Source organism: Nymphalis io, chromosome 3, assembly GCF_905147045.1.
Source record: "Nymphalis io chromosome 3, ilAglIoxx1.1, whole genome shotgun sequence".
In the NCBI taxonomy this organism is placed as follows: Eukaryota; Metazoa; Arthropoda; class Insecta; order Lepidoptera; family Nymphalidae; genus Nymphalis; species Nymphalis io.
The window spans coordinates 13,448,617-13,465,966 of NC_065890.1; the positions used below are offsets into that span (position 1 = coordinate 13,448,617).

At 30.3% G+C, this 17,350-nt stretch overlaps 1 protein-coding gene across 1 annotated transcript; it reads right to left on the minus strand.

Moving 5' to 3' along the window:
• LOC126781234 (uncharacterized) lies at window positions 1-17,216 on the minus strand. The gene is made up of 6 exons (XM_050506124.1): window positions 17,122-17,216; window positions 5,748-5,862; window positions 1,323-1,526; window positions 1,012-1,236; window positions 722-925; window positions 1-362 (listed from the first exon to the last, which is right to left on the minus strand). The coding sequence occupies exons 1-6, from the start codon at window positions 17,130-17,132 to the stop codon at window positions 216-218; spliced, it is 906 nt and encodes a 301-aa protein (XP_050362081.1). The 5' UTR covers window positions 17,133-17,216; the 3' UTR covers window positions 1-215.
• Between the last annotated feature and the right edge of the window lie 134 nt (window positions 17,217-17,350).

The following is a 17,350-nucleotide window of genomic DNA, read 5'->3' on the forward strand; positions in this document are numbered from 1 at the left end:
ATTATATAAATAAATTAAAATGTCAAAACATTACATCTAAATGAGTGATGTTGTATTTTCGGATTCTGACCTTATTTAGAAACGAATGGAAATAATATTGCGATTATAGAAATGGTCGGTAAGAGTACATTACTAATGACGATACTTATTTCGCAAATTACAAAGCTGAATTAGAATACTGTACTCAAAGAGTAATTAAGTCTTAATTTAAATACTTAATTGTCGAAATCATAAGGACGCTGAGGACGCCTCTGAACTAAGGGAATGTTAACTTCTTCAGCTGATCTGAAAACTTGGGGCTGGTACTGAGGTCTGGCCGCTGGTCTCTGCTGAGGAGCGGGGGCACGGCGGGGTTCCTCTTCCTTCAAATTGGAATAAATATTTAATGCCTTGAATACATAAATGTTAGAAATTTGTCTAATCAGTTGTATCTGTCTCATTGTCCTCGAATGTCTATTTTTTATTCAGTGACTTATACGTATATATATATGCTTTATATATATATATATACGTATATAACAAACTAAAGCAAAGAATATGGGTACAGGTAGTTTTCGGTCAACGGTGGTAGTTTCCAATTTGACTATCATTAAGTAAGTGTAATGCTTCTATGTTGAACATAGTATTTTGTTTTTTTGATTAAACGGTTTTATAAAGCAGCACAATGTTGCTGAGAGTATTAATTTAAAAGAATTCAATCGAATTTAGATAGTAAGCTTGCCTCTTCATATTCGTCTTGTTCGAAACGGTCGTCCCTGTATACCTCAGCGGGGTAATACCGGTCGGAGTACTTGAGGGATACGTTGGGCTTCCTTTGTACTTCTTCTTCATTGATAGGCTTGTAGAGGTAATCGTTGACAAAGTGATACTTAGCGGACTTCTGGCAAATGCTTTCTTGCGTCGGTGGCATGCAAATTAGATGAACCTGGAATATTAAATGAGTTTAATAACTATGTGTTCGATTAAATATAAACCAAAAAATGATATAATTATATAATTTAGAAATCATACTTGATGGAAAGTGAAACCTTCAGGACAGATCCAGGAATGTTTAGCGTTGTCCTGGCAGTAGTGGAAGACTTCACAGTTGAGCTCTTCGTCGGCGTAGTATCCGGTATTCTTATTAACACAATCGAATTTGGACTGCTGCAACAATTGCGAAAGACGATCGGGCTCTTCCTTCTCTTCTTCCTCTTCTTCAATCAACTGTTGTTTCGTTGGACGATGTTCTTGAGGCTATTAAACAAAATGGTTTATGGTCAGCATAGCATATTATTAATTGATTTTCTTTTGTGAATTTTTGACAATGTTAGATTTTTTACCCTTCTTTGTGGTTGTCTAACTTGTTGTCTCTGTTCTTCGACGTAAACTTGAGGTCTGGTAGGGACTATGTATTCCTGTTGTTCCTGTTGAGGTCGTTGATAGCCGGCCAGCTCAGCGAGGGATGGCGTGGGGCGAAAACCACTAGGAAGTGTGTTTGAATACGCAGTCGGTGAGTAGGCACGCGGTCTGAGATTACGTGTTTCCTGAAAAAATATTAAAATAATATATTCAGTTGCATATGTATATATTATTACGTGACGACCGGAAGGCATCGAACAATTGTATTACTATTTATAACTGATAAGAATTGATACTTCCTCTTGTTATATTATCACTGTACTAAAGATTATCCAAAAACAAAATAGAATTTCAACCAAACTAAGAGGCGATATATAACCACACACGCGACTACTACAATCATCAGCCATAAGATACATTATATACATGTAAAGATTTCTTGAATACATAAAGTACTCGGCATTAGTTCAAAACATATATATATATATATATATATATATATATGTGTATATATATATATATATATATATATATATATATATATATATATATATATATATTATAGTTAGACGTGATCTCAATTAATGACGTAAGTTAGAGCATTGACGAAAGGCTAATTTTCAAATCATGTACCCAATGATTAAACCCTATTTAAGTTACAAACGGCGTGACCGTTGCGTCTTGCGTGAATCTTACTTACTATTGTGCCAATATTTAGATAAAAGCTGAAAGTTTTGAGATTAGACTATCAAATGATTTATAAATGTACTCTTTATAGACTTGAAATAAGTTGAAAACGTTACAAAACGTTGTGGGCGACCATTGTTTGCGTTAACAGACCCACATCCCACGTGTATATGTTACTAAAGGATTATAAATTATTGCATACAAGTTGAAGAATATCATTAACGCTTCAGCTTATTGATATGAATCTCAATGTGATACTATAAAAGAACATAAAAAAGTATTAGGTTTTTTTGTTTGAAAAACGAAAATATACATTATTTATTTTGCCGGACTCGAGGTTTTGAGTATCAGTATACTTAGGGCGTAAATTTAAAAATCCATTTTAAGATTTAATATACATTTTTGTTTATTTTTGTAAGGTTTCAGTCAATAATGCTTTTAGTATTAAATTAAAAACCTAATTTAGGCTTCAAATATTTATTTGTATTTAAAAATAAATTTATTTTGAATTACAAATATATATTTGAATCCTACATTAGGTTTTTGTAATCATCAATACCAAATTCCATTTTAATAAATTGTCCACAAAAGGAAAAAATTCTATATTATTTGGTCTGTTTCAAGTTACTAATGGTTCGACAAAATTTAACGGATCAAGAACGATAAATAAAAATTAAAACTTCCACGCACGGCATCAAATAAATTCTGCGTAAAATAAATACAAAACACTTCAACTTTTAAAGAATGTAGCAATTATTGCGACATGTAATGGTTATCAATTGAATAATAGATTTCATTATTGTCATTATTCCATAACACGCGATACAATGGTACGTTCGCGTGCCGGGAAAAAATAGTCGGATAAATCGTTCGTGCGTTGCGACGCGCGACGTTTTAAAATTTTAACGTAACGTAAATAACGTTATCCGCGTAATTATGTCATTTTATACCTAATCAGAGGAAGATATTATTAATAATAATAATATTAACGACGGAGTCAATTGCTAATATTTTATCATTTGTATTTCACAGTAAAAAGCCTGTGAATGTCCCACTGCTGGGCTAAGGCCTTCTCTCTCTTTTTGAGGAGAAGGTATGGAGCTTATTGGAACTTATTTGTATTTCATTCAACGCGATATATTTCATAGTATTCAACGCGAAGGAAAACAACGTTGTGAGAACTTTTACATGTACCTAGGTGGACAAGGAAATTCTAAGGAGAATTAGGTATATAATTTGCATTAAAGCAACTTAATGTATAAAAGTCTCAAAAATCATATATTTTATAGTTATAATACGACGATAATTTAATATAATAATTTTGTTGTCGTCATATATTTTTTATAATTCTTGTCGCAATTTTTTATTTATTAATATCACATTCATACATTAACTTTGGCACTGAAACAAATATAAACTCATTTCAGGGTCAATGCTCCCAAAACCACGAACTCAACGAGTAAGATATTTACCCTATACTTACCCTTCAGGAGCCAATTCTACTGACAAATTGTCACTTTATCGCAATCGAATCGAAGCGTGATCGTTTATCCGTTTTCCTATTCTTTAATTTAATTATCGACTATTGGCATAAAAGTTAACAATTAAGTTTGATATTCGCACAACGGTATATGTAATATATATAACATCATATCGGTTCAGATACGACCCAAATAAATATAGAATATACAAAGTTGGATTGGAATTGGCCCCCCTGACTGGAACACAATCCAAATTACTGATATTTTGGTGATAATATAATGTAAACCACATGCATGGCATGCATGTAAAACAATTTTTTACGTAATAATAACATAGACAGACAACATGACTAGTGTTTCTCACGCTATACAAATTAGTTTAAAGTACTTGCTTGCAGTGAGAAAATTAAACAAATGTCAATGCACTTAAACGCCAACTAAAACTATCATCTATAAACTTGCAACCACTATTACCTGATAACACAGGGTAAGTAAGTCTTTTATGGGACAATGTATGCGGTTTTAAAACAGAAAACGTTCAAAAATATTCAAATGTGAAATTAAAAAAAAACGTTTAGGAACGCTTGTGATAACAGCTGTGAATATCCCACTGCTGGGCTAAGGCCTCCTCTCCATTTTTTGAGGAGAAGGTTTGGAGCTTATTCCACCACGCTGCCCCAATGCGGGTTGGTGGAAAACACATTTGGCAGAATTTCAGTGAAACGATATTTTCCTTCACCTTTACGGTGAATTATATTGCACGAGATGAATTATATTCACAAATTAAGCACATGAAAATTCAGTGGTGCTTGCCTGGGCTTGAACCTATGATCATCGGTTAAGATATTATTACAGATACGGATACGGATATTACACAACCAATGACTTTTTAAATAATTGCACACCTTGGGTATGAAACGATCGCCTCCAGGTTATTTAAAAAAAATATTATTCTGCTATTTCGTGTAAATTGCCTATAATTGTAAAAGATGAAATATAAAAAAAACCGCCGAGTTTCGTTCGCCGGTTCTTCTCAGGTCTGAGGTGTTTACTTCCGAACCGGTGGTAGATTTATGAGAATCGATAAGAAAGTGTAACGCATCAATATTGAATAAAGATTTTTGACGTTAACTTTAACTAAAGCGTTATCAATGTCTCAGAAAACATGGCTTCAAAAAGACTTAATCCTTTGCCTCTTGAGACTTGAGGAAATAGAAGAGAAGGCCTTAGTCCAACAATTGGAAATTTACAATTGATTATTATTCTCTACTTTCACTAACAAATTTACAATAAAATTGCAATAAGATAAAAAATTATTGTTAAAATTGATTTGTAATGTTGTTATCATAATATAACATAAGAAATATTCGTGGAGAAATCTATCGTTATTTAGATTTCACTACAATCAAATAGACTGTTAGTGTTTTTACTTTCATGTAAAAAATCATAGCAGTCGTGTAACAAGATACTTTATAAATAAATTATGATAGTGAGGTATGTTCTAAACGAAACCAGCCAACATCTAGATAATTTGTGCTTATTAAAACAATTCGCTGCAAAATTAAACTAAATACTTACATTAATTATGTTGAATAAAGTTAAAAAAAAATATTAATTATTTAAATGTACAAACATTTTTTTTTTTATTTTAGCGTTTCCAATTATATGAGCCAAAAAATGAACCAGCCCTCTGTCTCAGAGGAGACAATGAGACGTATAATATATATACGTTTTACAATATATTTAATTCATGTCCTTCCAAGTAAGATCAAACTAACGTAATCACATATTTACGTGTGTGTATGTACGTATGTATAATTATATTTAGAAATAAGACACACTATTAAATACAATCGATTTGTTCAACGATATCTATAAATATGCTATAAGTATTCAATGGACTGTTCCGCTATACCTTACATCAGCAGGTAGGTAATAGTTGAGAACATGCCGAATGAAAGTAAAACGTGTTATCGGCGTGCCGCAGGTCTCGGAAACATCGCGAATGTTTGATATAATGCCAATAATCATATTTAAAAGCAGTTTATATCTTTTAGGTGTTTTTGTTGTGTTTTTTTACATTAATTTAATATTTAATTTCTAGTGTATTCAAATTTTTGTATTCAATACTGACTATTAATTGTATATTATTTTATACGAAATAGATTCTGGTGTAGAAAAAAATAATTTCGTGATTTTATATCGTATTTTAGTAAAATATTATTATAATTTAGCTACCTCTTCATCCAACGCTAATTCATCATCCCCTTCGACTCCCGCGTCAGGTACACCATCTTCTTCTTCAGAAGCGACAGCGGCTCCCAGAAGTAGCAGCGCTATAAGAAAACTCCACCTGAAACAATTGATGTTTTGAAATTAGTTCAATTCGTTTGTTATAATAAAAAATAGCTTCAATCACTGCAATTATTATTTCAAAATAATTTATGTAAAAATTGAACAAGAGAATTATCGTTGAAATGTTGAAATCTTAACGATATTCTCTCGTATTCCCGTTAGAATATAAATATCATAAACGATAATTAACGTCAATTTGATTTTTCTATTTAATAATAATTACTATATTTTCATTTTATATTTATAATGAATTGAAAAATTGATAATTTATAAAAAAATGAAATAAACTGAAATGTAAGTAAAATACTTTAGTTACAATCGTTTGCATCTTCTGGTATTATAATTACAGAGGTATTTAGAAAGTGCGTGGCGAGTTTATTAAATAACTGGAAAACCTAACGCGCTAAATCTAACCTAAAGTCTGAAGAATTAACAAAAAATATTGACTCCAAAATGCCTTCATTTCAAATACGACGTTACTTCTATTACGTGTTTAGAATAAACTTTCTACTGTTTTAGGTTTTAAAACTTTATGTGACGACGTAAATTTATTCAAAGTGAATTTTGTACACGAGTTATGTAATTTGATGGAATGATACAGTAAAATATCGATTTCAATCATGTGTTGCCATCCGTTAAAATTTGTTTATGTTTGTGCTTATTACCTTTTGTCGTAAACGATCAACTATTAAACTCAGAGGATATATATTTTATTTTTATTCTCAATATAAATAAGACATTTGGCGTAGGATCTATATGAAGTGTTATAAGAACCTATTATTTCAACTCAGTACTTATTAACATAAAACAGTTTAAAGCTCAAGCGCCATTGATTGGCAGCCGTAACCAGCGACCACAGGCAATAATGCGTTGCAGTGGCGCAGCGCAGGCGCAATGCTCTGTTATTATTTCCTGAGATGTTTCTTAATAACAACCAACTACGACACTCGAGCCCTTTAACATTTTGCCATCCGTATTACAAAAGTATCTGGTTAAAATTTATATAAAAATATTAAAGTATTATTCGAGACAATTTTTTGTAATATAAGCAGCTAGGTCATCTGATGGTAAGTCACCAACGCCCATAGACATTGGCGCCGTAAAAAATATTATACATTCCTTATATCAACAATTCGCCACCGACCTTGGGAACTAAGATGTTATGTCCTTTGTGCCTGTTACACTGGGTCACACCCTTCCAACCGTGACAGAACAATACTAAGTATTGCTGTTTGATAGTAGAATAAGTGATGATTGGGTGTTCCCTACCCAGACGGGCTTGCACAAAACCCTTCAATCAAATAAGTACCATGATATTAATTTATCTAGGAGTATTAAATATTATATAGTAACCGATTGTATTAAAATCAACTCAAAGAATGAATGTAGAACGGAAATAATTATTGTGAATTGTGACGAAACTAGCAATTACTAAAATATTATGTTACTGGTTGAACATCATAATCGATATTCCTTACACTTGTAATGGCAAAGAATGTTCTAGAACAATATATTTGATATTTTTTTACTCAAATTTATTATATCCACATAAAACTATTTAAAGGTTTGTCATAAGTAAAAATAATCATACGCAAAATGAGTTTAGAACGAGTGTTTCAAACGTTTTTCGACACGATCAAACACAATTTTGATGGTCACCGCTGATCATCTAAAATATATATTATATTTAATGTATACATACTAAAATAATAATACTCAAAGAATATAAGAAAATATTAAATTATTCAAAAACATTTAAAAAATGATTAAAATATCTGGGTAAAATCGCGTACTTAATCACGCGCCTAACAAATAAACAAATACAAATATGTTACCTTACGGCTTTTACCATTATAAAAGGAAAATTAAGTTTAACAAATGTAGGTTACAGTGTCTATTCGTACATACTATGTACCAACACCAGACCGACTTGTGTAGCATGGGTGTGCCCGAATGGTATTTACTTTTGATTATGGAGTCTTGCTGTAATTAGGTTTGAAGAAAGCTGTTACATGACTCTTAAAAATTAATGTAACGCAGCCTCAGGGCATCGACGATGTTTTATTTATGACGTTTATTACGCAACTGTCTTTAAAATTGTTTTTATACGCATTCTAGGGAAGCGAACGATGCGTGTTACCAGTTACGTGAACGCTCAGACGTATAATTAAGTTCATAATTAATTATTATTAATATATTTATACGTTATGCAGTTTTAATTTTAATATAATATGTATATATTGTTTGTAGCTCTTATATAACTTTTTGTTTTGTTTAGTTGACAGCAATATTTATTATTTTTAACATCGGTAAATAGGTTTTAAAAACCTAAATTTATCGAGTTTTGTAAATAGCGGCCATTCTAAACGGAGACTATCCACTTACGCAGAAGATATTTTAGTTCAAAATGCGTGTGTGTGTGCGAGCGTGTGTACATAGATGCATTCTCTATTCCGTCACTTTCAGGCCGCCGAGAATTTCTAGATACAAAAACGAATAATTTTTCTGAACCTGTATGAAATAAATAATAGTAAATTAAAACAAAATTCATATATACTTGAGTTTTGTCATAACTTTATATATTATATAGAATTATTATAAGCATTATAAGACATAAATTAAATATTAGTTTAAGGCATAAGTCAACCAAAATAATTGTCACTGTAAATTAAATTGTGACAGTTTTCTATGGATCAGTGCTTACCTAAAACACAAAGTGCAAACAAAGTCGGGGTCCGCACCCTTATACCCACTAAACCAACGGTGCAATTAACGAAATGTAAACCATATACTTATGATCACTGTGACATTAAATATAATTTCCTTATAAGCTTGAATCATCTGACTTCCTGATTACTAAAGTAATAAAACGACTTTAAAATGTCAAAAACTTTTTCTGTCCCAACTTATTGCGTTAAGTTGTAATAAAATAACCATTGTCATATTACGTTACCAAAGTTTATATATTTATGTAATACTTTAAAATGTATTTGTACATAATATCGAGTGCCATTTATCTTATAATAAAAGTCTATGATATAAAGAAACTATTCACTCTCCGTTAAATTCATCGAATCGTGAAATAATCTTGCGTATTCACCTTAATTGTTACTTGTCCACCGGACAACTGTTCTCGGCAACAAAGCCTGAACTAGGCTATCTGATCCGTGACGTTATTGTCTCTCGTTGCTTATTACATTCAGTTGGATAAACTATTCGATTTTATTCCGTTACACTGACAGTCGTGAGTATTTCATGAAATAAGTGTTTTTTCTTACAATTTCATTTCCGCATAGTTCAGGACTATTCTTGTATAAGATATTTTTATAATTGAAAGTTTATCGAACGTCGACGCCGAAAACAAGATGGGCCACTAGAACACGTGAATCTTTAGTGAGGATTGCGGGTTCAAACTCAGCACGAGACACTGAGTTGCCTGGTGCTTAGTTTGAGAGAGAAAACATCGCAAGGAACATTAATGTTTCTTCACTAAAATTATGTATATATCAATTTACAAGATGTCCATAAATAAGATGACAAAATTTATATTAAGAATATGAAGTTATTATTGAATAAACGCATAAGGTATAAAAACACGTCACATTTTCTCAGTACGTAGTTGCCTGTCCACAAATAAATACTATTCTCAGTAATAATTCAATTTCTTGTTTCGAAGATATTTGTCCCAAATAACTTAACAGATACTTCGCAGATAATTCCAAAAGCCGAAGTCCTACCGATGTAATTATGCAGGCTTACGACATTGTACATAACCCTACATAATCGCCATGAATCAGCGTAGTATTTGTCTTATCAAGAAATTCTGTTTACGGACTCTTAAAAGCTAAAAGATAAAATTTTAATACAAGTAGAAATCAAAATTAAAAACAATAAGTATTCAATGTAAATAATTATTATGTAAATAAATGTATTTGTTACATAGTAAAAAAAAACTATAATTAGTTATACCCAAAACTATACCAATAAACCTTATGTTGAGGAAGTGTAGACACTAGAATTACCTACAGTTTTTTTTTTTAAAATAAAGTACATTCTAAGGTCATAAGCGCTCACAATTCGATGAAATTAAAATCATAGCGATAATGAATAAATTATGAATCATTCTCTGCGAACTGAAATAAAAAGGACTTACAACATTTTCAATTTGTTTTTTATAAAAAGATTTTTTAAACGTAAATAAACGAATTAGATCCAGTACGTTGCTCAAACATTAATTAAAGAAATTTGACCTCGTTTTTCTTCATTAGACAATGATACTACGAAATATGCCTATCGTTAAGAAATGTCACCATTAATCATGCGGGCTTATTTAAATCTTTGGAGAATTATTTTATAATGACTAACTTATGACGAAAAACGTGAAGGCAGCCGGCCGCTCTTAGTTCAGATAACATAGCTAGAAGAACATGAAAATTATCAATACGGAGAAAACAAGCTGAAATGATGATGATGGTTCAATCAATGCAAAATGTTTTTTTTTTTTAATTCTTTTATGATTACTCGTATTACTCGTATTATTTAATTTAAAAAATTGAGAAAATATATAAAAAAGCTAAAAATAAAATTATTAGCTTAAAACACAAAAAGATGTATATATAAAAATGCATCAATATTTATGTGTTTAGTAACATTTTTTAGTTTGTACTAATTTTGATTATGGCAATTATTACATATGACTTTTTGAAAAAGTAATAAAATATCATGTTGACATTTTGAATTATCATTCAATCCCATAGAAGCTAATTATATTACCCAATTCCAGTGGTACAACATAAGATATCAAATGAAATAAGTTTAATTGACAGTTTTAATTGGTAATAAAAGATATTAAGTGTTATTAGCTGGTCGTTTTATGTATATTCTCAATTAAACATGCCTATCGTAACACGCATTTTTTTTAAATAATACCATTATGAATAAAACGACTATATGATTACTGTGATGCTTAATAATAACTACTCTGTCAACAAGTACATACTATGTGTAAGCCACTTTCAAATATTTCATTTCAAATCTGCACATCACTGCAATACGATTAATGATAAAGGAAAAGCTAATTAAACCTCCTTTGAATTGTAATAATTGGTTTTATGTAATAGCGATCTAAGCTTTAATTACATTTTAACAATCAATAAGCATAGTGCAAATGATTGCTTATCTTCTGATTTACATTCGAATATAGCTTGCGGTAAATCAATGACATAATGACGGGCACCATGTGCTGAGTCACTTGACTCAGTTATGTTCTTGTTTTGAGACGACTGCGCCTGCGCAAGTCTCGCGTGCTGATGTGACATTATCTTCCGATTTCACTTTCCACTGTTACGTAAGTCTCCCGTGTATAGTTCGGGGTAAATAGTTTGTTTAACGGAATATAGCTTACATTATATATTAGATTTAAAAAAAAACTACATAAATTAATTACGTGAGATCTACATCTTGCTAATTTTAATAGATCATTAAATTTTATTTAGAAAAGAATATATTTTTTTAATTTAGATTTTCTTATATATATATAGAATACAACATAAAGATAGATATACTAATGAGATTTAACCGGATAGACGTATTAATATACCTACTAGCAACACGAATCGACTTGACCAACGCAAATATTAATGACACGGTGATGAAGGCATGGGTTAGCGTTAGAGGCTCTTTGTTGCATTTTAATTTCAATTTCTTTCATTCTGTCACAAAAGAAAATGTTTCACCAAGGTCTTGTTAGTGTATCAGTTAACGTTACCGTATCGAATTAGGTAACGCGAGACATTGACACCATTCTGCATCCAGTTCGACAGGTCTCACAAAAACAAAGCTATTGTCTCATCTGGACAAATCATGAGTGTGTCAATCGGCGTCTTACACAACTCGTCAACTTGAATAATTAAGACCATTAAATTGTTAATTATAAAACTAGTGTTCGTAAAATGAATTTTATTCCTAGCTATCAACAATTCTACAAATGTTTTTCCTGTAAATAAAAAGAACATCAAACTTATTGGAGAAAGCATTACTTTATTATGGACAGTTTTCTGAGTAATTCCACTTTTCATTAAATATTATCTCTAAGTTTGTGATGATCGCAAGTAATGTCATTTACATATTTTAATTGATAATAAAATTGTGTATTTTTTTGTTGTGCGACTTGTTTTAAGAATTTAAAAAATATATTTACATTTCGTTACAAAGTTGTGATTATTTTATAATTCGTTGTAAAAGTAACCGGATTACCTGAAATTGAGTCGCTATAATTAATGATAAATATATTTTAAATGTCATAGAGGCTATAATATTACCTACCTATAAATTTTAATCTAATAAATGTATGTGTGACAATTTGATTAGTCTCAGTGTTTGGATAATGATCTCCTTCTGACCGTTTTCAGCCTAGAAAGCCAATCTCAAGAGAGACCAACTGAGCAGGACATTATAGTGCACAAGTGTATCCACGAATACAAGTGCACTCTCTATTCCCTCACTTTCATAATCCTATGGAACGGCAATCGGACACGACCGACAAGAATTCCGGTGCAGGACCAACGGCTCTACACACTTCCAACTTCCAGCCTCCGGGATGCTACTGAGAATCTTCGATAGAAAAACCCAATAATTTTTTCTGTCAGACCTGGAGTTTGAGCCCAAAATCTCGGGACCTGCGCCTTTATATCTAACCAATAGACGAATGACGCAGTCAAATAATGAAAAAAAAAATCGATTAAATAATTTAAATAATAAGCATAACTATAACATACTTAGTATGACCAAGAAATCTTATTTGTTTTCATTTTTATTGCCTTCTTATTATGGGCTTATGATTTTTTTTGAATAACTACATAGTTCGAAGTAATTATATAGGTCATAGCTATTTAAGTAAACCTTTATCGAACCGCTTACTGTTAATGACCTAGGATTAAATCTAAATGTCAGCTTAGATTAATGCATTTTTCTCATTGGATACGGTTTGTTTGATTTAAGTCCTATTAAGTAACAAGCCTCAAGATTCGATTGGGTAATTGTTAATTTAATTCACATGTATTTGTCAATGTATTTCTGTGAATAAGTTACATACAAATACCTACATGTTAACAGACATAGACAGACGTACATGATGTTAAATGAAATTATAGTTAAGTCCTACTTCGATCGTCCGAGAAAAAGTGAGATTTGTTTAATTAGAGTGGTATGTTTACTTACATAGATAAAAAAATAATAAAGTATGACTGATGACAAAAAACTTTATAACTAAATTATAAAGTAACCTATTACTTTATAATAACGTAGTACCCGTACTACGTAATTTGAACGCATTGAATTATGCCTTATTAAAAATAACAACATTAAATATTTAGATACTGTAAAAACTTGTAAAGTAGCAGTAAGATTATAGTAGGAGTACAGTTGAATCCAATTGAATCGCGTTTCTCATTACGTGGACGAAAAATTAACCAGCCCTCATTCAACTGAAGGTTGCAAGATGTGGTTCAATCTTTAAGATTCACGTGTCTGGTCCATTTCGGCTCATAATATAGCGTAAACCTATTGCTACAATGAATATGTTTTTGATTATCTCAAATCAACCGTCCTATTCGTTTTCACATCGTTAGCGCCAGGAAATGAAATTAGCCAATATCCTGAATCGATACTAAAAATATATTCGCTCACTTTCTTATTCAATTATTAAAACATCACGCCGTTTAATTATCCGGTAATATAGTTGATTGATTACGATTCGAAATTATTTAATTCGTTATGCGTTCCTCTGTAATACTAGTGTTTACTTTATTTAAACACCGGTTAATTAGTTCCTACACGCGATGTCTGCGAATTTAAATTTTTACACGTAAATCCGTTTTTACGTTCGAGTTAAACGCATGCTGTATTATTAAATACAAATTGGTTTCGATATTCCGTTAAATCATTTCCTTCCCGAATAATTAAGGATTTGAAAGCACGTTTTTACTATAGTTAAATAATTATTTTTAATATTAGTATCAACAAATCGATTGAGGAATAATGAAAACAAACATCGAATATTAAAATATATTATTAAGGTACTTATAATATACCTTATAACTTTAATTAAGTTTTAACGTAAAGTATCGAATTATCGTTAATATACAGGATCTTTAATTAAAATGATATACTGTTTTTGGTAGTTATGAATTACGATGGAAGTATATGCAATTTAGACATTAATGATTTTTGTAATAAGGGTTAAAATCGCACAAAGTATAAAATCTCTGAAGTGTGTTAGCTTCTCGCAACGTTAATCGAGCTATACTTGATACGAATGTTTCGCAATGACCACCTGTGGCTGCGGTTCGTGTGAAAACTTAGCAGGTTTGATTTCGTTTATAAGCTTTTGCGGTTTGTTGGACAAATAGGTATATCTCATATATCGAAGTTTGACTAAAACTTTATACTTACTATTACAAATATTAAAAAGTTATCATATTTTTGGATGCTAGGAAATTTACACCAAATGTACTTAAAAGTAGGCTTTTCCTTCCGTGGGTTTATTTTATAAGTGATAATATTAAAAAGGTTCAAATAAAAAATACGATGGGTATAAAAGATTGAGATGATTTATTTTAATAAAGAATAAAACAGAGAAAAATACTACGCTTAAACCTCGGTTAGGTAAACGCTAATAGCTTTTAAATTCTAATATAATTGTACGGTTATATACGTACACGCGCTAAATGCGTCGAATGTTTTATGCGAGTTTTAATGTTTTCATATTTATATGTACATAATGCTTCGTTTGGATTGTTATTACAAAATTATGTATAGCTTATGGTGCTAATACTATTTTCTTTTATTCATTTAAATAAGTAATTGTTTATATTCATAATACATTTTTATATGAATTATTTGTACCGTTGTTATTTATATATTTAATAAAATACAAATAAGTTTTGTCTCCTAAAATATGTACATATACATTTGGGTTTTTAAATTTATGAGTTTCACCGGATGTCCTTGGTAGCTTGGTCCTTAACCTTATGTTCTTGATACCATCAACTCGTCCTTTAATAAATTCGTACACCCACGTCTAACCCTCATCATGTAATATTGAGTCATAAATATTTATCTCAAACTTCGTTTAATAAGTTTTAACCCGAAGGTCAATTGATGACCAGAGTGGACGAAAATATATGTATATATCAGGTACATATACATATCAGTGCAGGTAATCGATCGATTAATGGATTCGATTTGGTATTTTCTCGTATTACTTCTTTCTACCTTAATAATATTTTAAGCAAAAGTTTATATGTTCATTCATGATCCAACGTTTTTATTTGTTTATAAAAATACTGTAAGCAAATGTTTTTTTTTAATTGGAATATCCGACAGTGCACATCGCGAACGCTTATACACAATAATTTGAATAATTCATTATTTACTTTTAATAATCCAAATTAATAAGCTATAATTTTTGTTTATATTTTTTTATCAATGTAAGTAATTCTTGGGTAAATAAAATTTTACATCTTTTGATTATTCTTAAGCCAAATATTTTATAAAAAGAAGTTAAAAATATTAAATTTAGCTAACTCTTCTGTGTAGAAAGAGCTCAAAATCAGTAATATTATTTATGAATTTTATTTCGTATAAAAACATTAATTTTAATAACAATTAATATATATTTTTTTTAAATGATTATTATGGTTCGCACACTAACGCTTACCTACTCTGCAGCCATTTGAGAGTAACTATCGTGAAAGTACGTTATATACGTAAAGTTATAAGATATTCATATTTACTATTGTAAGTAATTAGCGAATTCAGACATCCCTTACTTAATTGTAAATAATTATCAGTATATTTTTTGGCATTTAAGTACAAGTATATGTTAAAATTGATATAAATCAGTAAAACCGTGTACTTCCATTATGAGTCCATAAAACATCCACATGGAAAAGGCATGATGCATTAAACGCCATTCTTCAGAAATTCTTCAAAAAAAAACAGAATTCTTCTCCTTAAAGAGAGAGGTCATTGACCAGCCGTAGGACAGTTACAGAGTATGTTGTAATATAATTATTATAGTTAATTAATCTTTTACCTCTGTATTATAAATTTATGTATTAAAGATAATACTTTCACTTGAGTCAAACAAACGAAGCATAAGAAATTAAATTACAGCTACTTTCATTTCGGCGTGATTTTATCGAAAGTGCTCAAGTTTAGATTTATTTTTTTGTTATAAAATCGGATACCGTGAAAGATTTCAAAATCAGCAAAATTTCGTAAGCATTTAAATATACTACTATGTAGTTAGTTACCGCTAATGTTATTGTGTTGTTTATGAAAACTTTTTTTAAATAAGCCAAGGATTATTTTAAAGTCTTTATTTGCATATACAATGCTTCAATAAGGTCAATACCTAATATAAAATTCGTAACCTTAAATACATCATTTTTCGATTAAAGAAATTCCCATCGAACAATAAATACAAATTGGTAAATCTTAAAATATTAATATTATGCTTCTACTACGTATATAATTGCTATTATTTTTTATAAAAAATGAGCATCTTGAATAACATTTAATTTTTTTTATGATTAAAAAATTTAAATTGTGTCAACCGAAATTTTCAGATTAAAAATGGAATTATTCTTATACGTTAAGAGATTTTCAAATGTATTCACAAATAAAAATGAAAGGTCAATATCAAGGTCCTCGACCTTTTACAGATTAATAAAAAAATAAAAACCAAATACAATGTGCAAAAACAGCTCCCGCGCTTGCAATTTTGTAGAAATTGTTTTGAACGATGCGACGTAGACTAAGTATATGTGCAGAGAAAGTTATTGATTTCACATGTTTATTAGAAATTAAACAGGTCAGAATATATAACATAAAACATTTTAGAAATTTGATAAAAAAATGTGTTATTCATTAAATGTATGTATAGTTAATATTATCGGAAATAATAGCGACAGGCTATATACTGATATTTAACTTATCAAGAGGGACACAGTTTGTATTTTATATGTAAGTATGTACATCATGTTTGTACTTTGTAATGACAAGAAAAAGTAATATATTATATATAAAACATATTATAATGAATAATTATGTGATTCTTGCGATTATAACCAAATATGGTACGTTTCATAAGACAAAAAGTAATCTTAAGTCCAAACATCTCGATTTCCATCATTATATGATTATTACATAAAAACATTAAAATCACTAACCGAAAAAAAAAGATTATAATTACCTCATGTTCATTTTAATGCGCACTAAATATCCGTATAGAAGCAACACTGTAATTAAATGTCAAAAACCGCGGCAAGGGACGGTGACGCGGGAACGAGCGTGCGATACAAGACTGCGCGGCTACGTGCTTTCACCCTGATATATAAGCATCGCCACTGAACCGCCGGGGGCCGAAGAAATGCAACCGTTTGGCAATATTACGCGAATCGAACCAATTTGAAAAAAAAATC

Excerpts from the sequence above, each read along its gene's own strand:
- LOC126781234 (XM_050506124.1), bottom strand. Across the intron at positions 1,527-5,747 it reads AATTAGCGTTGGATGAAGAG|GAAACACGTAATCTCAGACC; the intron begins GTAGCTAAATTA and ends ATATTTTTTCAG. Across the intron at positions 926-1,011 it reads AAGGTTTCACTTTCCATCAA|GTTCATCTAATTTGCATGCC; the intron begins GTATGATTTCTA and ends TTAATATTCCAG.